The sequence below is a fragment of the Cyclopterus lumpus genome, chromosome 8 (genome assembly GCF_009769545.1).
Source record: "Cyclopterus lumpus isolate fCycLum1 chromosome 8, fCycLum1.pri, whole genome shotgun sequence".
Classification (NCBI taxonomy): Eukaryota; Metazoa; Chordata; class Actinopteri; order Perciformes; family Cyclopteridae; genus Cyclopterus; species Cyclopterus lumpus.
Window position 1 is genome coordinate 20,052,736 of NC_046973.1, and position 23,563 is coordinate 20,076,298.

The 23,563-nt window shown below is 42.2% G+C and overlaps 5 protein-coding genes across 5 annotated transcripts; 1 reads left to right on the forward strand and 4 right to left on the reverse strand.

Annotated features, from left to right (window-relative positions):
- Positions 1-282: 282 nt before the first annotated feature.
- LOC117734687 (RNA-binding protein with serine-rich domain 1-like) lies at positions 283-3,840 on the reverse strand. Its single transcript, XM_034538926.1, has 8 exons — positions 3,772-3,840; positions 3,528-3,588; positions 2,505-2,645; positions 2,203-2,373; positions 1,977-2,082; positions 1,468-1,621; positions 1,228-1,369; positions 283-700 (listed from the first exon to the last, which is right to left on the reverse strand). Coding segments are annotated over exons 2-8 (822 nt in total). The 5' UTR covers positions 3,530-3,588; positions 3,772-3,840; the 3' UTR covers positions 283-594.
- Positions 3,824-7,872, forward strand: LOC117734685. Its single transcript, XM_034538921.1, has 4 exons — positions 3,824-4,023; positions 4,693-5,372; positions 5,529-5,642; positions 5,953-7,872. Exons 2-4 carry the CDS (start codon positions 4,737-4,739, stop codon positions 6,904-6,906), a joined length of 1,704 nt encoding a protein of 567 aa, XP_034394812.1. The 5' UTR covers positions 3,824-4,023; positions 4,693-4,736; the 3' UTR covers positions 6,907-7,872.
- A 146-nt stretch (positions 7,873-8,018) lies between these two features.
- LOC117734529 (cytochrome P450 2K1-like) lies at positions 8,019-12,705 on the reverse strand. Its single transcript, XM_034538604.1, has 9 exons — positions 12,197-12,705; positions 11,530-11,680; positions 10,636-10,791; positions 10,381-10,541; positions 10,042-10,221; positions 9,737-9,878; positions 8,785-8,969; positions 8,507-8,648; positions 8,019-8,428 (listed from the first exon to the last, which is right to left on the reverse strand). The coding sequence occupies exons 1-9, from the start codon at positions 12,386-12,388 to the stop codon at positions 8,235-8,237; spliced, it is 1,503 nt and encodes a 500-aa protein (XP_034394495.1). The 5' UTR covers positions 12,389-12,705; the 3' UTR covers positions 8,019-8,234.
- A 1,866-nt stretch (positions 12,706-14,571) lies between these two features.
- On the reverse strand, positions 14,572-23,233 carry LOC117734528 (cytochrome P450 2K1-like). The gene is made up of 16 exons (XM_034538603.1): positions 22,907-23,233; positions 22,651-22,813; positions 22,349-22,498; positions 21,950-22,110; positions 21,309-21,488; positions 21,081-21,222; positions 20,602-20,786; positions 20,190-20,331; positions 18,960-20,104; positions 17,869-18,031; positions 17,397-17,793; positions 16,448-16,627; positions 16,224-16,365; positions 15,931-16,115; positions 15,277-15,418; positions 14,572-15,164 (listed from the first exon to the last, which is right to left on the reverse strand). The coding sequence occupies exons 1-9, from the start codon at positions 23,114-23,116 to the stop codon at positions 19,917-19,919; spliced, it is 1,521 nt and encodes a 506-aa protein (XP_034394494.1). The 5' UTR covers positions 23,117-23,233; the 3' UTR covers positions 14,572-15,164; positions 15,277-15,418; positions 15,931-16,115; positions 16,224-16,365; positions 16,448-16,627; positions 17,397-17,793; positions 17,869-18,031; positions 18,960-19,916.
- On the reverse strand, positions 14,956-19,322 carry LOC117734526 (cytochrome P450 2K1-like). Its single transcript, XM_034538602.1, has 9 exons — positions 18,960-19,322; positions 17,869-18,031; positions 17,644-17,793; positions 17,397-17,557; positions 16,448-16,627; positions 16,224-16,365; positions 15,931-16,115; positions 15,277-15,418; positions 14,956-15,164 (listed from the first exon to the last, which is right to left on the reverse strand). Exons 1-9 carry the CDS (start codon positions 19,320-19,322, stop codon positions 14,977-14,979), a joined length of 1,674 nt encoding a protein of 557 aa, XP_034394493.1. The 3' UTR covers positions 14,956-14,976.
- Positions 23,234-23,563: the final 330 nt, after the last annotated feature.

The window sequence follows — 23,563 nt, forward strand, 5'->3', positions numbered from 1 at the left end:
ATGGTGCTAAGAGGAACGTGCTGTTTCAGTAAGGCATCAATCTGCAGCTACCAACTATCCTCAGAAGCAAACACATTGGAAATCAAATGAGCCGATGTGATTTGTGCATCATCTTTTTGTTCATATTAATTTGAAAGTATGACAGGCACACAAACATGTTCTTAAAAGATTACATTTAAGTATATTAAGCAACTGAAGCTGGGGAGGCCCTGAGACAAGAAGCTTATCAACAATGGCTTTCACAATCTTGACCTGACAGTTACACATTAAACTCACACTTTACACGTTTCAGCAATTTTTTATTTTTCAAAATGTCTAAAAATTTGAGTACATGGTAAAAAGAAGTCGGTCACAGTTTAAAAGAAATATTTGTAGATCTCAGTGGAGCCCAACCTCAGCTTGAAACACAACATAAATGTCGAGACAGCTTTCAGGATCAACCAAACACAAAATATGAAAAGAAAATACTCATATGCAGGCAAATGTTTATGTTTGCTACAATGCAGTTGTATGAGATCTGGGAAAACAGGAACTCCAACTGATCTGGAGTCAGAATCGAAGAGATCACTTGGTATCAGGAGGAAGGAAACTCGTCTATCTGGAGGAGTTTGAGCTGGAACGAGAACGGTGGCGCCTACGACCAGGAGATCTGGAGCGAGAGCGGCGGCGTACTGGGGACCGCCTCCTCGGGGAGCGAGACCTGCAAGGACAGAAGAAGAAACTAGAATTACCGCCCTGCGGTCGCACGTCTCTGCAAACCAGCCGAGTTGCCGTTTACATCCATGTCTGAGTTGTTCCTCATCTGAGTCCAAGGACAGAGGATGTCATTTGCTGTACAGATTTTGAAGAACCCTTGAGGCAAATGGTTTTATATAAATATATTTTTAAGAAGTAAATAAAATGTATTCGACGCAACTTTGTTAAGCTTTTTTTTCCTCCTTGTTCCGATGTATGTATTTTAGTGTGCAAGTTCATTGAGAAACAAAGAACTGTGGAACTTGCTTTGCTAATCAAGCCGATTCTGGTGGAACAGACCCGTTGTCACCATGACAGCGAACAATGCTTTGAAATGGATGTTGCCGCAAAGAAGCTACAAATTTGAAGATGTGGATGTTTTACAAACAACATTTTACCCCACAGCCCCGAAGATCTAAACAATCGCCACAAAAAAGGTGGACAACCAAACTTTTGTTTCACCAAATAAATATATATATGTCATAATTGTACCTTCTCCTCATGCGTGGTGGACTGCGACGCCACATCGGTGGTGGCGGAGGCATTCTGCGAGGGGGAGAAGGTCTACGAGGTGGAGGACGAACTCGTTGAGTCAGCACGGCAGATGCACTGATTTCCTGTCCATCGATCTGACCTATCAATACCAAAGTTGAAACAGAAAGTTATTCAACATGTTTGCTTAGTAGAGTAATTGTGTGAAAAAGAGGCACTGATAGAAACCCGTTGGCCTACCTCCATCCATGTGTTTGAGGGCCTTCTGAGCCTCATCAGGAGTCTCAAACTCCACATAAGCGTAGCCCCTGGACAGGTGTGGGTGGACCCTGTCCATTGGCATATCGACCATTTTGATTTTTCCATAAGTGGAAAAGATCTCCTGGATGTGGTCCTGTGCAAAAAAGACAGTATGTTTGTCAGAAACATGTTAAACAAAGATGTTTATTATCTTTGGAGGAATATTGTTATTGTTGATGAACACAATAATCTGAATTTATAATAAATAAAATAGACTGCTGACAACTAGACTAAGGAAATGAAAAGCCTATATACACACTTGACAATACTCATATGGACTTAATCTCAAAAAGTCATATTTCTTTAGTTTTTACTTTCAACAATTACATTTTTATTGAGGCGATTATAAACATGGTGTTGTTATCTACCTAACTTTACATTTCTGAGGTTGTGTCGTAATCTCAAATCATGCGTTTTGTTGTAAAAAGCCTAACAGTTTGTCAGCTGACCTTGGTGACATTCCTGGTCAGCCGCCCTAAGTGAACTTTAGTTGGTTTGGGGCTCGGGCTTCTTTTCCTTCGCTCCTTGTCATCACCCCGCTTCTGTGTTTTAGACCTGATGATGATTCACAAACAAAACATTGATTCATTTCATCAGGTCTCTAACAAGTGCACAAACAAGACATTAAAATCTATGAATAATGGGTAGCTAGCTGCATTAGATGAAGTGACTCACGCCGAGCGGGATCGGCGGCGGTTGTCATGGCGTCTGCGGCCGGGGCTGGGGGATCCTGAGGTGCTGGAAGACGAGGAACGAGAGCTTGAAGAACCAGAGCGGCTGGATCCGGATGAGCTGGATCCACTTGAGGAACCTGAGCTTGAACCAGAGCTGCTGCTTGAAGTAGAGCTAGATTTTAGACATGGTCAAAACAAAAAGACAAACACGTTAGGTACAAAACAAATATACATATTTGAGGCACAAATTAACTGAGAGAATAACAAACACTAATAATCGCATAAAGACCGTAGAAAACAAACCTGCTGCTGCCAGTAGAGGCACTGCGACGTTTCCTAGCTTTCTCCCGTCCTCTCTCCTTATCTCCTTCCTTGGTACTAGTCTTTTCTTTGCCTCTGTCTTTTGTTTTTTCCTCCTCCTTCCGCTTTGTGGGTGAAGGTGCCCTAAAGTCAGAGATGCTGTTACTTTGAGATCAGATACATTGAGACTGGTGTAGGGTATAAACTATTAATTAATTTAATTAGTTTAGTCTATTGACATATTCCCCAGCACCAAGATTATGCCTTGAATTTGCCATTGCGTCTGACCAAAGGCATTCAAACTACTATTAAACAACATGGGATCAGCAAAATGTTTAAGAAGCAGGAACCAACGAGAAGTGTTGGCCTGAAAAATGACAAATCCGTTATCAAAACAATATTTTTCCCTCGGCCGAAATACCGTTTCATAGCTTTAGTAGGAGTAACAGTGTATTCAACAGTTGAACATTATCAACGCTATAAAAGACCAAAAAGTGAGTAAGTAAACCAAAAGTAACTCGGAGTATTAAGACTATTAAGTTTCACTGGGATTAAACATACAACAATATATATTGTTGTTGTATTTGTTGCTTTATGGACTCATGAGTCTGGAATAAAAGAAATATATAACGTTATAAACACAGGCCATACCTCGTAAATCGTAAATACCCGTAGCAATGTTGCGGGAATTTCATATTTAAAACTTCTGTGGCTGTAATGTTATTTTATTCGGAGTGCATGTTAAATCTCATATTAATGATAGTATAAATGAAACCAATCACACTAGTCAACTGTGTTGCCAACAAAAGGGTACAGTCGGACAAAAACATGCCGCCATTGATTTTCATTGAACGTTAAGCGACTCCTCAAAACACACAGCCACGGGGACGGCTGTGTTATCGATGTATACGCTAATTATAAGTGCACACACGGTTTTAAAAACGATACACAATATTCCGTATGTGATACAAGTTGTACTGGGATTAAAACTAGCTCGATTGTAATCAAATATAAGGCTAAACTTACATCTTTTTTCAGTCGAAGGTGAATCCGATTCAACCACTTGCGGCCGGAGAAAACTCGTCGCCTAGTGATGACGACAGAGCGGATGTTACGTAGCCACCTAAGCGTCACTTACGACTCATTTGTTTATTTACGTTGTTGTCGATTTAAAAAAAAAAAAGTGAGTTACACAATATTCCGTATATGATACCAGTTGTACTGGGATTGAAACTAGCTCGATTGTAATCAAATATAAGGCTAAACTTACATCTTTTTTCAGTCGAAGGTGAATCCGATTCAACCACTTGCGGCCGGAGAAAACTCGTCGCCTAGTGATGACGACAGAGCGGACGTTACGTAGCCACCTAAACGTCACTTACGACTCATTTGTTTATTTACGTTGTTGTCGATACAAAGTGAGTTTACGTGGAAGTGACTACATGGTAGCTAGTCTAAAATGAATTGCTTCACATCGGGACGTGACGTTATTTAATCACCAATCGACCTTCCTTTTGAAAAGGTGAGCGCTTCCCTCTGTAGCGGCCCCGTGTCGCGGCTTCCGTGAGCTAGTTCGCGAGCTCGGCTAACGTTAATAAGGTCTGTTCTGCACACATTCATTTACGATACAGGTGTTACACCCCAGCTGGTTTATCAAACCTACTGGTTTCCCTTTACGCGTGCGTGCGTGCGTGCGTGCGTCCGTTGTGTTCACTTAACGGCTGCAGCGGTGGTCCGTCTCCGCCACACGTTCACAAACATATTGCGTTAAAGAGACGTTAAAGCCACATTTCACATGCGTGAGCACTGACGTTACATCACGTAGGAAAAAAAAAATACATGTAAGAAGAATATATTCATAGAAAGATCGCAACGACCTGGACTCGATCTCTGTCTATCATAACGACCATGTCCTCATTATCGGTGGCGCTACAGGTTGCGCCACCAATAATTAAAAAATAATCTGAAGTCATTTAAAGATTTACTCATGTCACATCTGAAAAACGACTGGTTACCTTCAGCGGATATTAAAACACTTCCAAACAAGTTTAGCGACGCTTTTATAAATAATATTAACACACTATCATAATACAAAAATAATCTAATCTATTATTATTCTAGCTATTGTTTATTTTCCGGGTGTTGGGTACCGTTTGTTTGTTTTACTACATTTTATTTGTGAATCTTCTAGAGATCAACCGACAAACTCCCAGAGTCCCTCCAGAGTGAGAGACCATGGGCCGGCTGGATGATGCCGCCAAACACAAAGTGGTGGAGCTGCGGAGGGCTGGTCTGAGTTTCCGCAAGATCAAAGCTGTGCTGGAGCTGGAGAACATCAAGGTGTCCGCCCAGGCCATCTACCTGTTCCTGAGGGAGTTTCAAGGGAGGCCGCCAGGGAGGGTTAGACCTATGGAGGCTGGAAGCAGCACATCACCCTCACAGGTGCAGCCTCGAGCTGGGCCAATGCAAGAGAACTGGAATAACATTCAGATCCAAAATCTTCTGCGGGAGGTGTCTCATAATGCTAGCGCTGCGGCAGCTGCCAATTTGGCCAAAAATACGTCCACAAATCCGGATACTGGCGTAAAGCCATCTTGGTCCGGGGAGACCAGTGGAGGCAGCCGGCTAGAACAGCAACGCAAGGAAGATAAGGAAGAAAATGACATCCAGATTGTAAGTGTCACCTCGCTTGCACAGAGCAGCCAACCGAGAGTTCCCCCCACGGTCACAAGAGCAGAGGCCAGTGCTTCGTCTTCCACACTAACGGTCTCTGGAGTCACGAGGAAGAGAGCTACACCTTCTCCAGCCACCAATTCGATGCTGGCAGCTCGAAAGAGGCTTTTAGATAAGGCGCTGTCTCACAGGATGAAGGTACCTACTCGTACATACTTTCTCCCGTTTGACACTATTCCCATTTGTACATTTGTAATTCTTGTTTAGTGTAGCGCAATACCTGTGTAATGTGTGAAATGCCAAAAGCTTCAAACCATCTGTCAATCTTAACTTGCACACATTGTTCTTCAACAGTCATTCCACCAGGTAGCGCCGTTGTTAAGAAGAGATCCCTCAAGTGTCCAAAGTGCTGATTTGAGAGGTGCAATGCCTCAACCACCTGAAACGTATGATCTGACCACTGAGAAGGTGAGGAAACCGCCAACCTGATCTCTGCCTTTATTCACGTTAACTAAAGTGTGTGCCAGCTCTTTAATGACAGACTTCCGTCACCTCTTGTGACCGGACCATAGTACATGGTAGGTCCAAAGGTTTAGGTTTAGGTTTGTATAATTAATCCTTTACACCAGTTGCTGGCACTGGGTAGTATTCCAGCATATGTCCTCTACTGATTCCGGGAGGCTGACTTATTTAAGATGTATTGCAATGTTATTAAGAATGCATTATAACGTTACATATTTTTCCACTGTTTTCATGGTATTTTTGTTATGTTGCACAGACTGCTATGGAAGGTCCATCTGGTGGAGGCGGCCCCCCCAGGCGTTTCCTTACACAGAGACCATGTCCGTCTGTTCGTTCCCTTCACCCGATTCCTCGGGTCGGCATTCGTCTTCCTAACAGGTCACCGGCACCTTTACCGTCTTCGGCTCCCGGGGTCGCAGTCATCCGCATACAGGCCCCCGGAGGCCAGGGCGCCAATCGTATAGAGGGGAACCCGAGCCCCCAGCAGGCAGTCCAGGACACTGGGGGTAGAGGTGGTCTACAGGATCAGATTCAAACCCTGGGATCGGAGGTGCGCAGCTTGGGCCTGGCGGTGAAGATGCTGGTGGAGCAGCAGTGCTGCCTGGAGAGGGAGCAGACGCAGCAGACACACATTCAGAAGCAGATCCTCAGCACTCTACAGACACTCGCCACCACGCTGGGAAGTTGCAGCGTTGTTCAACAGCAGCACAACAAAACTCCATCGCCATCCGGTTTGCCACCAGCTTCTGCATCTACCTCCTTCAGCCAGGACGCCTACAGCTTCAGTCAGGGCACGTACACCCAGTGTAGCCAAACCGAGCCGAGCTTCAACTCGTTGGAGAGTTTAGAAAACGTAGAGGCCTTTAAACTGCCAGGACTGAGCCCTTCAATTATGAATGGGTTTCCACCTTGTAGCAATGCTGAGAATCTCGCACTGACTCACACTCCCCCTCGCACGCAAGCATATGCGGCTGCATACCCACAACAAAACAGTCAACCACTCATGCAACCCTACACACAACCCTATGTCTCTCCATACAGCCAGTCACATTGTCAGACTTACCGAGGATCGGAGAGTAAAACATCTGATTTCCCACGCAGCTGTTCAAGGACTCTCCAGGACTGCAGCGTGTCTACCCACCCGGGGATGGACTCTCACTGCCCTTCACAGGATCAACAGATCAATATAGTCAAAGTGGAAGGGCCTTAGAGGCCGTCCGATACCACCGTGTGTTCTGGGACCTTAAGGGCTTGGATATGTTTTTTTTAGAGTCACTTTAGAATACTTAAGACACGTGTGTTTACAATGTGTTTTCAGTGTCTTGCTCAAGGGCACTTCAACATGCAACTATGGGGAGAGCGGGGATCGAACCGGGGACCTTGTGGTTACGGGAAGACCACTCTCCCCCATGAGCTACAGCCGACCAATTCTTGTTTATTTATCTTTTAGTTGTGTAACACTAAGACTGGCATTACGAACTGTTGAGTTTTCATACCTCTATTCTAACTGCAAAATAAATATAGTTATGATCCAAAGCATATTCCCATTTTAATGTGTAAGGCGGTGTGTGAGAAGCATGTTGTATGTGTGAACAGCTGGAGCTTATTAAAGATTAAATTCTTCTCACGGCCTGCACTGGGATTATAAAATGTAAGAGCTGTAGTTTATTCAATGTAGCCACCTATGACCCACTTTACCTCCTGAGCCACAGCCAGTATGGCACAAAACTCTTGTTTAGACAATTTAATCCTTAAGTATTTTTGTTTGTTGCATTTATGTGTTAACCTAAATTAACCGGCACTGGGCCTGGCCCCCGCCACCCGTAAAGCCCATAAATATGAAATAGGACTTCAATGGTATCTGATGCTGGAGGCTGCGGATGCTAGGCCGAAGGTCCCAGGACTGGTAGAACACTGTAAACATTCTTTAGACGCATTTAGATGGATGCAGGTTTACTATTAGTGTGCGGTTGATGTAAACTACATGAGATTAAAGCAGATGGTATACCGACGTAACATACAAGGAAATACCAAATTATTTTACATTTTTTCGTAATGCCATCTCAGGTTTTCAAAGTGCACCTGTATGTTTTTTTTTTTTATTTTAAAAAGGTAACTGTTTACCCAACGAGTTTTGACTTCTACCTGGTTTTGGATTAAAGATTTTTGGACTTTACGTAACTGTGACGAGTTGTGATTGTGGTGTAAAACAATCCCCCATGTTAGAACTCCACAAAGCTTCCCCCCTGAATTCTATAAGCACCGTCGGCATTTATTATTTGGCATATTATAAACTGGGTTCATTAAGAAAAGACATGCTTCAGATAATGTAAGGAGACCATTTATTCTCAAGACACTTTTAAACATATCAGTTTAGTTATCCAATGACCCAATTTGGAATTTAGCAGCTTTTAAATGTTTTGGCTCAATCAAAAATGTCTTATACAGGTGTTCTAGCAGTTTAATAGGTGCATGATCATGAGTGCATAACATAGATTGATGATCAGCACTGTGCGAAAGTGTTTGACAGTTACAATGTTAGAATCCCTCATGACTGACGGCACACAGGTCTTGAGGCATCGGCATGAGGGTGAAGCCCAAAGCTGGAGTCAGATCCAGCTCCTCCTCTTTAACTCCAGGTGGAGGAGTGAAACGAAAGCGCTGGAGGAGGGAGGTGAAGAAGAGGAACAGCTCCATCCTGGCCAGACTCTCTCCGAGACACGCCCTGCGACCTGTGAGAGAACGAGCTTCAGATGATCTGAAAAACTTCAATTGGTATTGAAACTGTACTGTTAGTTGAGCATGCTAACCTGCAGAAAAGGGCATGAAGGCATCTCTCTTGACAAACTTCCCATCCTTGTCCAAGAAATGAGCAGGATTAAAGACTTGTGGTTTCTCCCACTCAGTTTCATCCCACAGAACAGATGTCAACAGAGGAATCACAGGGGTCCCCTTGAGAAAGACAGTTTATTAATACTTACGATGTTTTAAAAAGGGCAGTATTAACAGCTTTCTAGCATCAAGCATGCAGTTGCATCACGTTTAATTATTCTGCGTGAACTGGAAGACTGTTTTTTTTTTTTTTAACCTTTTTTATAAAAAAGCCCTGAAAAGTCACATCTGTGGTCGTGACGTGAGGAAGAGCGATGGGAAGGATATTAGCGAGTCTCTGCGTCTCATGGATGACGGCGTCGGTGAAGGGCAGGATCATCCGGTCCTCTGCCCGGACCTGACGGCTGCCGACCACCCGGCTCAGCTCCTCCTGGACCTGGTCTGAGAAAAATAAAAAGAAGCACAGCGGCAAACAAATAAAAGCGACAGTAAAGCATGTTTTTCTACCCAATTCTGTAGAAAGACTAACACGGATTGCCTTTTACCAAACACAGAAACAAGTCATTTGAGTGAACACAGTACACACAACTGCCATGTCACAGAATGTTGCACAAGCTAGATCAAAGCAATCTCAATGCCATTAGTGTAATTTTCAGACGAGCTGATTGAACTTATATATTAGAACGGTAGTCGAAACTGAGGAAATTAAGTAATTGGTCTCATTTATATCTGAAGTATTGGTGCATACAGTTACAGTCGGGTTCTCTTTCCAGGTTCATGAGGATTATACCGTGGACAGAAGCAATTGAACATTTAATTTACAGTATTTATTACAGTCCTGGATACCAGATTTCTTTTGTCAGAGCATTTAAATAATTGATATAGTTCCTATGGTATATCAGAGAGGTATCACTGACTCATGTTGGCCAAATATTTCACTGCAAGGTAACGTGATTTCATGAGTACCAAAGGAACAAACCCCACATGACCACTGTATTTAGACACAGGCTCCCTATGGCCCCAAAAGTGGATTCATTGGAAATCCAAACGCATGTTTAAATCCAACCCATGGACCTGCTTGCTGCGTACGTTTCCAGATTCTCTCCCTCTTTCCTGTTAATCTTTGACTGCACCAAATGATTTATGATTTTAAGTCCCCCAGTTGGGGTCTGCATCTGAATGAAACAGGTCTTACGCACATTACTTGCCTTGGATGTGAGGATATTTGGCCATGAACAACAGGCCCCATCTCAGCGTAGTTCCTGTCGTGTCAGTACCGGCCGCAAAGAGGTTGCCGACAGTTGTCACAAGGATCTCTATGGTGTAGTACGACTCAGTCATCCCTGAATCCTGAAACATCAATGAATAACGTTTAAAATAACTGAAAATAATGATATGGGCTGCATGGGGATGGAGTGCTGTGAGGGCACAGTGCATCTTATGTCATCGCCCTGTGCCCTCACAGCACCTCCTTTTAAACCTTGCATTGTCACTTCACACTTCATTGCATTACCTCCAGCTTCCGTTTGTGTGCCAGAAAGGAGTCCACAAATCCTCTGCACATCTCAACGTTCAACGTTTCTTGCAGACGTTTGATCAGAAGCTTCATTTGTTTTCTGTTTTCAGCAACATTCTTGCAGAGTTGCATCTTGTTGCGCGCCCATTGAAATAGCCAGGGGTAGAGGTTGAACAACTGTTGTAATTGAATAGAGAATAACACATTAAACATGTTATAAACTGTGCAACACAATAAAAGGTCAATGTGCATGCCCCTGAACTCATGAGTCTAATTATCGCTATAACCCACTAAACGTACATCTTATAGTCTATTTAATGGAAGACAAAGTGGTACCTGTACTGAAGGAGTGCCTGAAAGTTGAATGGTTTCATTGGCTCGGTTTACCATTTGTTGAAACTGTGCATCACTGTAATCAAATCTGCTGCCATAGATAATTGCAGAGATGATGTTGGAAACTGCATAGTTTATTGACTTGGTGACACTGAAGGGTTTACCTAAAACAAACCCCCCAAAAAAATGAATGAGCAAAACAACAAACAGTATAAAATCCTTGTAAAAGGTCATAATACAATACAGGAGAAAATGTACCTTCATGACTTTCGAACTCTTGGAGCAGATACTGAATCTCCTCAATGATTTTCTCCTCTGCTGCTTTTTTGCCCATCCCATAGTCTCTCAGGTTGCTCAGAGCAAAACGCCGCATTTCTTTCCATAACTCCCCATTGGCAAATAAGACTGCTTGGCCTACAGTGGAATCACACGCGTTGTGTCAAACGTTATTTAAATGTTTAAATCTGAATGATGACTGAACAAAACCTTGATTTCTTCACAAATAGCATAAGAGAATATCAAAAGAACGTCAACAACCACATGATGGCACATAAATTCATAAAAAACATAATCAATGGCATCATTTGAAAAAAATATATAATAAAAGGGCATGTGATCACAGCTTGTTGAATTTAATTTTCATTCTGGGCATTATATACCTGCGTCCTGATGATAAAAGTTCACATTCAGGCCTCAGAGGGCACATTGGATCTGCTGTAATGTTACGAGCAGAATTCATGGTGTACTGGTCATGCAAATGATATTGCACATTGGTTCCCCTGTTAGTTATTTTGCCACCCAGTTTAACAATGCTGTCAAGTCTTGTTTTATGTTGTACATTCATGGTCCCCAGAGGATGAATCCCCGAAATCCCTGACTCCTATGATGAACAGTGCTTCTGCCTGAATAGCACCAAGTGGGACCATCTGGCCTGAAGACCACCAGAGGTCAACTCATACGACCCCAATAAGAACCTTCTCCCTGCTGCCGCTGCAGTACGAAAACATTTTGCATTCCCAACATTTGCATTGTGCAAAACAAAACCTTATTTTAGCTCAAAAGCACAACTGTGCCTTAATCAGCAGCTATTGTTGCGGTAAACTGGGAGCTGTGTGACGTCATTGTCCCGCTGCTTTACACTTCGTGACCCACCTAGTTCTTTGCCTACTGGATTGATGAGCCGGTCTCCAAACTCCACGCCATAGTTGACCAGGGCCTGCTTCACGGTCTTGTATCCTGCCAGGACTACCATTTTCTGGGGTCCGAAACACACTGTGAACACCGATCCATATTTCTTGGACAGCTATAGAAGAAAAAAAAAAAAAAAAAAAAAAAATAGGATATCGTTTGGTTATTAAGTTTTTGCAACCATAGCAGTATTGACATCGCATTGTCTCCTAATTCCAAACAGACAAAGTAGAAAGGAACGCGTCACTAGATCAATGTCACCTCCAAGATAACTGAGGGTTGCTCCTTCCACGGAGCCTCACAGCTTTACATGGATGTGGTTATATCTGGACCGTGCATGGTCCTGGCTGACACCTACTGCTATTATCATTATTATTATTATTAGTTGAAGTATTAATATTGCCAATACCATTACGGCTTTTATTATCATATTTGTAAATCCTTCTGTGTGCATTTGTAAATCGAACATATTTGTAATTTGTTCTGTGCGCATTTGTGAATCTTTGTGTTTGCATTTGCAATTATTGAGACTGATCTGACCGCATACAAAATAAAAAAAAAATCTTAACAGGTGATGCTACATTTTGAACAGCAGTGTAAATACATATAGAGACAATTTAGTATGACTTACCTCATACAGCGAACTGTGGAGTGACTTCAGATCCAGCTGCAGCAAGTTACCAACCACGGGCAGTGGTCTGGGTCCCGGAGGCTCCTTTCTCTGATGGTCAAAGTTGGGGAAGAAAATATACAAGACCAGTAGAATCCCAACAGTTCCCAATAGAGCGGTCGTACTGGGGGACTGCAGAAAGAGGTTTTCCATGACAGCCAGTCAGCCACACTGTTCTCAAAGAGTCAGAGAAAATATATCTTCTATATTGTGAGCATTGAAGTGAAGCCCAATTTGACCTGACACTGTCTGACCCACTTAACTCACAACAGCTAAATAGGGTGTTGGTTAATGTACAACATTTAGTTTTATTGCACCACAGAGTGCAAAGGTTTGCCAAAAGACTCAGATGAGCATTAAATACCGATACAGGTCAAATGGGGGCCACCGCACCTACTAAATAAAAAAAAGTAGTATTAAATCTTAAACAAGCTCGCTTTGTTTTCTCGTGAAGTTGGAAAGAGTTTCTCTAAAATCAGGTAGCTGTTGGCAGAGAGTCCTGTGCACTCGGCCCATGTACGCTTGTTTTATACGGTGGTTTAATGTTTGGCTGACCGTGTAATTGTTTCGTTGAGGTTATTGGATAGAGGGGACAGCTGATCGTCATTGACAGCCCCGAGCAATGCCAATTAGGCTCGTTCAGTGCATGATGGGAAACGCCACATCGGACAGCTTGAATCAACTTTTCAATTAATCGTTGCATTCTTTAATTCAACACAGTTCCTAATGTAGTTTAATCAAAGTAATGTGTGTAGGGTTGTTGCTGTCAGCATCATATTTATATTCACACCTCATTGTGCTGTTTTTATTATATCTTCTCATCTTGGCCCTTTGAACTCTTCTGTACCATTCAATGCAGGATTTAAGTGACAAATCAATCAACAAGGCATTGTATACTGCCATCTAGTGGTAGGAAGGTAAACCCTTTACTATGCTTCTCCTCATACAGGCTCTGCTCTGTGTTCACTCAGAAACAGCACAATGAGGTGGACATATAAATATGATGCTAATAGCAACAACTCTACACACACACATTAGTTTGATTAAACTATATTAGGAACTGTGTTGCATTAAACAATGTAACGATTAATTGAAACGTTGATTCTTGCTGTGTACATATATACATGAATATTAAACTGCCTGCCGTCACTACTTTTGGTAACATATCCAGGTTGATTTATTTATATTGATTAATTAATGTTCTTCACATCATAGAAGACTGTAAATAAGAATATCTATCACTGGCTTTTATTTTGACGAACTGTTAAGAGTTTAGAGCATGTGTTTTCAATTTGCATTAAAGAATGTACGCCCTATGAATGTAATTACTGTAGCTAACAGAAGAAGAGTAATACGTTGTTGTTTTACTTACTCTATACCGTTCACCCTGAGGACAAGAGGTCAACAGGTTTAATGTGCAGGCACACAACTAGGTTTGTTTTGTGTCTCCCCACATACCTCACACACCACACATGGCTCAGGGTCATCTCAGACTGATAAGGGACTAAACAAACTATTTCCTCATTCTGTGTGGGATAACCAGTTCAATAAAAAGGACTGTCTGGAGAATGGCGAGCCAGAGTGTTTTGCAGAGGCACAGCTCAACATTCTCCTTGCAGCAAGTAAAACCAAGAGCTCGAGTCTGTCATCTGTGGTCATTGGAGTGTGGGTCTGTTAATTGAACTAGCGGGGCTTTATCTTTATGGTCAAAACCCCACACAAACCCCATGAGAAATCGAACATCAGCAGCCCTTTGCAGTGCTATGTGATCGCCATAGGTCCATGTGCCATGCTATCTAAGTATGCATCTAAGTCCTTCCCTTCATCATAGTGTGACAATTTAATAACACTAAAATGTACTCAAAACAGGAGAGTAACTGGATCAACTTCAACAGAAATTGATTGAAAGTTTAATATAACCTTAGAAAATAACCATGGACATAGTAGGGGTCCTCTTAAATTAAAAAAAAAAAAGTATATATCATTTTAATGTATCCTTTTAAGGATCTGCTGTAAAAAAAAAAAAAAAAGTTAAAATATTAGGAAATTATTAATACAATTTTCTCTTTTTAGCTATATTTGACTTTGACTTTTTCAAAAACTGTAGCGTAAGATCTCATGGAAATAACAATGGACATAGCAGAGGTCCTCATGAACAACATACCAGCGTCATTTTTATATACAATTTTAAGGATCTACTTTAAATAAAGTTCAAATATTAGAGAATTATGAATTTCATTATTTATTTTTAGCTGACTTTGCCTTTGTAAAATCTCATGAAAATAACCAGGGACATAGCAGAGGTCCTCGTGAACATTAAACAGGAAATAGAATATAATCTTTTAAATATATGTTTTAATAACAGTTCAGATATTGGGAAATTAAGAATATCATCTTTTCATTTGAGCCAACTTTGCCTTTTAATTTTCACAAAAACTGTACAGTAAAATAAAAAACAAATGGAGACATAGCTGACACAGAATAAGGAACTGATTTGTATTTAAAATTGGGCGAGCAAAGGTTTGTCACCTCTAAAGTACTAACAAGGAGAAATTGAGAGGACGCCGAGGCCTCAAAACGCATATGAGGAGGTTAATAAAGGCGAGAGGTGATCAAACTGTTGTATATTAACACAAATAGTAGCTTTTCAGTATGTTCTGCTGCTTCTGAGGGGAGTGAAACAATATTAATGTCATGGGCACATTGAGTTGGATTATAATGCCGTGCTTCAGCTCTCTCTCTCATTGGCGACTGACAGCACACAGCTCATGAGGTGAAGGGCTGAGGATGAAGCCCACAGCTGGAGTCAGATCCAGCTCCTCCTCTTTAACTCCAGGTGGAGGAGTGAAACGAAAGCGCTGGAGGAGGGAGGTGAAGAAGAGGAACAGCTCCATCCTGGCCAGACTCTCTCCGAGACACGCCCTGCGACCTGCAAGAACGAAAAGTTGCAGCGAGTTAAACTGGTTTGCGTCTTAAGAATTGTAACACATCTGTAATCCTTAAAAAAAAAAAAAACACACATCCTCCCAAAGTTGTTGTACCTGCAGAAAAGGGCATGAAGGCATCTCTCCTGATAAATGTGCCCTCCCTATCCAGGAAGTGGGAGGGATTAAAAGAGTTCGGGCTCTCCCATTCGCTCTCATCGTGCAGGACAGAAGTAAGAAGAGGAAACACAGTAGTCCCCTGGAGGCAAACGAAAAGAGAGCAAAGTGTGTCATTTGGAACTGTGGTGTATTCTCCGCTTCCTTAGAAGATCGGCTTATAAGATACCGTTCCACATAGTTGCCCTTTTGACCTGTTGGAGAGGGGTCTGTCCCTGTTAAGAGGCCTTTGTGTGACCTCGTCTGTTACTTCTTAATCTTGATATATGGTACACATTCCTGTGTCTGAAAAGTAAGTGTTTAGATTGGGGGTTCCTGAGTCACGTTAGGTATCTCAGGGTCTGGGCACGACGAAGTGGCTATACAACTGAGTCTCAGTAGATCTTCCATTTGGCTGAGAAGCTTCTCCGAGCGATCTAGACGCTCGTCCTGACCTGTGATTCCTCTCTGTAATAAACTCTATTATACCAGAAAGAACAGTGTCCGCGGAGATTCCTTCATCCTCATTCTGCAACGATCACTGCCGCTTGAAAGATACGACAGAACCAAAGCACTGTTTTCAGAGAAGTGTGTGGACCTTTGTGGGCGACTAACCTCTTCGATGAAGAAGCCCTGGAAGGTGACGTCTCGGCTGGTTTTGTGAGGAATGGCCATGGGGACAATGTTGGCCAGTCTCTGTGTCTCGTGGATTACAGCGTCGGTGTACGGCATGTTCTTCCGGTCTTCTACTCTGACCTCACGGCTTCCTACCACCCTGCTCAGCTCCTCCTGGACCTGGTCTGGACTCACGTACATTTCAGATTATATCGGATGAATATGAGTCCACTTCCGTTTTTATGTACACACTGCCAACTGAAATTCATTTTGTGTGCGATGTATTTTTGCACCTTGAAAATGAGGGTACTTGGCCATGAACAGTAAACCCCACTTAAGTGTATTTCCTGTTGTATCAGTCCCAGCTGCAAACAGATTCGTCACACTGTAGATCAGGTTGTCATCATGATAGTGTGAATCCTGTATTTCAGACTCCTATGACACACAAAAAAGAGGGATTAATCAATATGAGTAATTAATCATTATCATCCGCCTATAGTGGATTCATTGGAGTTACCTCCAGATTTAGTTTACGAGTCAGGAATGCATCAACAAAGCATCTGCACATCTCAGGGTTCAGAGTTTCCTTCAGGTCCACTATTATTCTCTTGAGTTCCTCCTTGTTGGCTTCCACATTTTTCATCAATACCCTCCAGTTTTTAAGACGAGGGCCCAGCCAAGGAAACACGTTGTATATCTGTGAAGGAGCAGAACAACAATCTAAAGTTGGAGGATGTTGCCGGTTTCATTCAAGCGATGTTTTCGGTTGGTTTTTACATCCGGTTGTTTATCATTTAAAATCAGGAAACTATTTGGAGAATCTTTATTTTACAGGTTTGTCAATTGTAAATCATTTTGTTATCATTTTCCACAACCTCAGGCACAACTCTGCAAATTGGTACGAATTGGAAGTATACGGTATAATTTAATGTAATAAAAAAAGTATTTTGAACTGATTTACATGCAAAATTGAAACATTTGTTTACATACTAATGTAAACAATGGCAATAATAATAAACACAAATAAAGTTTCCTTAAATGATGAACAAATATTTCTTAAAGGATACCTGATTTGATATTGCACAGAATGCAACATAAATATATAGTGGTGTAATAAAGTCACTCTTCTGCGCCGTAATCGGAGCTTCTCTTTGCTTTGCTTAGTCGCCATGTTGAGAGCCATGTGGAGGCAATCCCTCATCCATAAAATATGCTCAGAAGTTTGAATGTGGCACCCTGAAGGACATTAACTAGGAATGTCCTTCAGGGTGCTACACACAGTCCTCTTAGGTAATTATCCATTAGGTCATTTCACCAACACCAAGTTAAAACCTGCAAATTACATATTTACCACATATAAACATGTACAACACCAATACAATTAATCATTTAAGCCTGTGGTTAAACAAGTCTGAAATATACACAGCAATGAAAACATGTATTGTAATTATCAGAAATCACTCTACCAGGATGGAGGCTGTTCCAATCAGTCGGATGGACTCGTTGTCTCTTTCCACCATAGCTTGGAAGACAGGGTCTTTGTATTCAAACCTCTTTCCAAACATGATTGCTGATATAACATTTGAAGCTGCATAATGAATTGTCAGAGCGTTGTTGAAGGGTTTACCTGGGAAAGTACAGAGTTAGATAGTCAGTGTAACGTATTAGTGCTGTATAGACCCAAGGGAGGTGTTTTAGAGGTGGGACTGTTACCTTCACGCTGTTCAAACTCTTCCATCAGGTAGTGACATTCCTCTATGATTTTCCCTTCACTAACCTTGTTGCCCATTCCAAAATCTCTGAGTGTAGTTAGAGCAAAACGCCTCATTTCTTTCCACGAGTCACCATTGGAAAATAGTATGCCTGGAAGCAAAAGTGGTTTGCTAGTTAAGACGTAATCAAAAACAGGCCAGTAAAAACAAGCAAACATGTCTTTACCGTGTCCTTTGTTGCAATCATAGAATATGGGAGTGACCTCTCTGCCCCCAAACTCCTCCGCATGGTTGACTAGAGCCCGTTTGACCGTCCTGTATCCTGCCAGGACCACCGTCTTCTTCTGTCCTAAGTAGACGGTGAACACGGGTCCATATATTTTGGACAGCTAAAAGATTGAGGCGGGTAAAAGTGAGTCATGGCCATAAGGAATGAAATGTACCGTAATGCATTGTTCAATACTGAAAACATATCGATGGCCGAAGAGCAAAACCTCCCATTTTTGGTTATCATGCTATTTGTTAAGGATACCCAACAGGGGGCGTTTGTGGGATTCAAAGAAAGGGGGCTAAGCCCCAAGGGGAGCGTCACTTTTGTGAATGTGTGGGGCCCCTGATGTCCATTGTTTCTGACAGTTCATAAATTGGTTCAATCAGAGTGTGATTTTGCTCTGTAGTTTTGCTTCATTCAGTATATGATAACACAAGAGACAGAATTTCAGAGTCATAGTGATATTTTATGCTCATTTGGACACCATCACTGAGATAAAGATGAACTAGTTCAGTGTCAAATATACCATTCAATGGAAAAACATATTATAATAATCTATATTAATGCAAAGAATAGAGAGATGTCGATAGTTATTTCTTGTATTTCGAATTCGCTCGTTCACTGGAGACAGTTTCTAACTTCCCTTTCATTTGCCAAGACTTGTTAACAAAGACAGACACATTCTGTAACTACCTGGACTTACAGGTATAACCTGAATGTAAGCAGGGTATTATATCGTTAAGTATGATGATGGGCTATTGGATTGTAATTTGAAGAGGGAGAAAACATACAAACCAGAACACACGCACATATGTAGCATGTTAGAGATACAAAATAACGTTTTCCATGTGAGAAACAAGAGTTTAATTTAATGGCATCAAAAACGACGCCCCTGATACCCAATACATAATACAAAAAAATACACACGAAATGCAGATAGGCGGTTTTCCCATAGGTCATTTTACAGATAGGAGGTTTTTCACTTTGGCCATCGATATAACTTTGTTTTCTTCTATCAAAGCATTGCAAAGAACTTCATTTCTCACGTGAAGAAGACAGCTGTCCAGTCTGTGGAGATCCACCTGAAGCAAGTTGCCAAGCAGGGGAAGAGGTTTAGGTCCAGGAGGTGCCCTCTTCTGGAGTCGGGAGCTAAAGCTGGAGTGAAAACGATGGAAGACCAGAAGGCACACGATGGCCACCAACAGGCATACTGAAGTGGAGGACTGGAAAAGATCTACCAACGTAATCATATCGTCACCTGGATCGCAGCCCTTTAAGAAAAGAAAAAACACTTTGTCTAGTGTCAGAAACTGAAGTTTCTGCAGCGAAGTCCCCGCCCCCTTTAACAAGGCCTGCGCCACGCTCCTCCTCCCTAGGGTGGGGCTGAGCAGATCAGTGTTTCTGTCCATGAGCCCGACCTGTTTAAATATATATTCTACCACACAGAGTTGGAGTTCCCCTATTTGACCAAATAAACCGAGTTGCTGATCTCCAACCTGTTGGGATTAAACTGCAGCCTGTACAAAGGAACCATGTGCTAAATAAAAGTTAGCCATGAAGCATCAACGGACCAAATCATAGTTTAAAAGCAGTTTTAATGTATTTTTCATTTAGAGTATTTCCAAGTCTTAATTTATGTATAGTGGGCAAATTACATGTGATTTCTGCAATGTTATGCAATATGAGAAAGTAGAACTATTGACACATTTCCATCTACAAAACCAACTGCATTATTTTGCCAAAATAATCAACACTGACCTGGAAGCAGGAATATATCGGCTAATGTAGTCGTGTCTTATTTTTGTAATTTTGACAAATCAACAATCAGTAGAAATTTAGATGTATGTGCACTTATTTAGAGTCAGATTGTTGTATATTTACACAACATAAATGCACTTTTCTGCCTGCTCAGTATGTTCTGCTGCTTCTGAAGGGGAGTGAAACAATATTAATGTCATGGGCACATTGAGTTGGATTATAATGCCGTGCTTCAGCTCTCTCTCTCATTGGCGACTGACAGCACACAGCTCATGAGGTGAAGGGCTGAGGATGAAGCCCACAGCTGGAGTCAGATCCAGCTCCTCCTCTTTAACTCCAGGTGGAGGAGTGAAACGAAAGCGCTGGAGGAGGGAGGTGAAGAAGAGGAACAGCTCCATCCTGGCCAGACTCTCTCCGAGACACGCCCTGCGACCTGCAACAGGTGAAACTGGATCACACCGTGTAAAAAAAAATCTCTGTAATCCCTAAAATACAAAATCCTGACAAAGTGGCTATACCTGCAGAAAAGGGCATGAAGGCATCTCTCCTGATAAATGTGCCCTCCCTATCAAGGAAGTGGGAGGGATTAAAAGAGTTCGGGCTCTCCCATTCGCTCTCATCGTGCAGGACAGAAGTAAGAAGAGGAAACACAGTAGTCCCCTGGAGGCAAACGAAAAGAGAGCACGGTGTCAAGTCTCAGAAGGAAAGCACTTGATGAACATTTTATTGTTGTTATTATTGTTTGTTCGCAGTCTATCGATTGTTTTTGTTGTTTCGTCCAATCAGTGTTTACATTTAACCGTAGTTTCTCTTCTTTCGTTGCTTTTGGGTGATTTGTCTGTCAAATCACTTTGTAAACTCTGTTTTTAAAAAGGTTCTGTATAAATAAAGTTATTATTTTTCATTAAAGAAATAATAGACGTGAGCAACCTCTTCGATGAAGAAGCCCTGGAAGGTGACGTCTCGGCTGGTTTTGTGAGGAATGGCCATGGGGACAATGTTGGCCAGTCTCTGTGTCTCGTGGATTACAGCGTCGGTGTACGGCATGTTCTTCCGGTCCTCTACCTGGACCTCACGGCTTCCTACCACCCTGCTCAGCTCCTCCTGGACCTGGTCTGGACTCACGTATTAACACATTAATATCCTCGGACTGCATTCGATCAAAGACCAGTCCACAGCCACGCAACCTCTGAAGCCGTGGCCTACTCTGAGTTAATTGCTGACGTCATGCATTCTAACATGTTCACCATGAATTATATTTCCTTAAACTGAGCATAAAAATCAAGCCACTACAAAACAATCTATACAAAATCTTGTTTTGAACTTGTCTATGTCAAGTAGGCTATTTAAGGGCATCTACAGGTGGAAAAATAAATGCACAATAACGAGCCTCGTCCCCCTCTCTCTACCTTGTATATGTGGATATTTAGCCATAAGAAGCAACCCCCATCTCAGCGTAGACGCTGTGGTATCGGTCCCAGCTGAAAACAGGTTGGTCACTGTGAATATCAAGTTCATCTCATTGTAGTGAGAGTCCTGAACGCACGCCTCCTAATAGAGAGAACGCCCACATATCATTAAATATGCATAACATTAGCTCTATTTGATGGATGAAAACTGCAAACACGTCGTCTCACCTCCTCCTTCTGCTTCCGGATCAGAAAACAGTCGACGAGCCCCCTGCGGAGGTCAGGGTTCAGCGTCTCTTTCAGATGCATGATTAATTCTTTGACATCTCCGACAGCCGCCGCGTAATTTTTTATCAACAGCTGCCGGTTTTTAATCCAACTAACCAGCCTGGGAAACATGTTGTAAAGCTGTGCCGTAACAGTGAAAACAGAAAAGATTAGTGAAGACAAGCAAACAACTACCGTCATGGTTTGTTTAACACATTAGACGGTAAAGATTATTATTATACAAGTATGCGTGTTCATAAACACCCTTTTGATCAGTTATTTCACACAGTTACAGTCTACATCCATTTTTAGTTTGACACTTTGCTGTATTGTTTGGATGCTTAAAGTTGGTCCCACTGCACACTATGTAAAGACATAATTGATGTTTACCCAAGCCGTCATCAAAAAACTGAAAGTACCGGCCTAAATGTTGTGAAAAGGTCTGCAGACAATACTTATGTCGGACCATAGAGCTGCATATGAATCTACAGCTATGCAAAGCTGATGCTGTTTCCCCTTCTCAACCTTTCACAGCTCCCGTTGCCCGTGTGCAATCCCCCTTTAAAACTGCAGCGATTTTCAAAAGCAGACGTGAAGCTCACCTGGACCGATGCCGATCCCAACAGGCGGATGCTTCCGTTGGCTCTTCTCACCATGTTGTTGAATCGGGGGTCACTGTATTCAAACCTGCTGCCGTACACAATAGCGGAGATGATGTTGGAGGTTGCATTATTTACGGGGCTCGCTGTATCAAATGGTTTCCCTGTGAAGAATAAGGAAATTATTAAGACGTAAGAGCAAAAGGAAAAGTGCCGTCTTGTATTATTAAAGCAAACCTCACTATGAATGGCACTGGCTACAAAAAAAAAAGTTAAATATGGGCCATGATTTGAGCCCAAGAAGAGTCCTGATACGCTAAATAACAAACCATGTGGAGGAATTGTCACTGTGACCTTTTGTTAGAACACCTTCTCCCACTCGTATATGGCTCAACAACATACCTTCGTATTTATCAAACACTTGGCTCAGATAGTGGCATTCCTCCAAGATTTTATACTCGGAGAGTCTTTTGCCCATTCCAAAGTCTCTGAGGCTGCTGAGGGCAAAACGTCGCATCTCTTTCCACGATTCTCCATTTGCAATCAGAATTCCTATCAAGCGTGACATGCAAGTTGCATTTAATCTGTATACCGGTCCGATATCATGAGATGCACCACTCATCAGTGATCAAATACAATGTTATTTGTGCTCTCGATTCTATAAACACACTGTACAGTAAGGAGTACGTAAAGGTGGATCGTACCATGACCGTGATTCAACTCAGAAAAGATGGGGGCGATGTCTCGGTCTCCAAACTCGTCTGCATAGCTGACCAGAGCCTCTTTGACGGTCTTGTAGCCAGCCAGGACCACCACTTTATTGGTTCCAAAGTAGACCGTAAATACAGAACCATGTTTCTTTGAAAGCTGTAATAACAAAATAATATTTTTTTTTTTTTTTTAAAAGAGAGAGATAGATACATATATGACTAAATGGATTTGTTTTGACTACGATGTTACCTCCCACAGGGAAACGTGGAGCTTCTTGAGATCAAGCTGCAACAGGTTGCCAAGCAGGGGGAGAGGCCTCGGACCTGGAGGCACCTTCCTGGACTCCTGGGAGGTGAATTTATTGGAGACGAGATGGAAGACGAGCAGCAGAGCAGCAGCCCCCAACAGAGCTGTGGGACTGAAGCAAAAGGAGACAACAAAATCCTCCAAAAAAGACATTTGTTCTGTTCAGGTGCAGCACCTCCGACTCCGACTTGCAGTTAACGCACGCTTTATTGACAGCCGTTCATGAGACACTCACTTGCTACCAGCACCGACACTTTTACAACAACACGGTTCCCGTCACACACACTTAACTCCCCCAGACAGGTCAAACCCCGCCTCCCCTCCGTTCCACCAATCACAGGCACGCACCTTGACCATCATGCCTGCGATTGCTAGAGAGGAGGGGTTGCTGTACAAAGCCCTCTTTACAGGGTCGCTACAATACTTTGTCCAATTTGATATTTCTAAACTCTGTCAAAAACATTATTCTTGTACATTATATGAAATGAAATTATAATAAAATCAGAAGTTACACTACTGTACTGTTTTTAATTTAAAAGTTTTTAAGTGTCAAATAATAATCTTTGATCCGTCATAAAAACATGTCCTTCATTGGTTGGC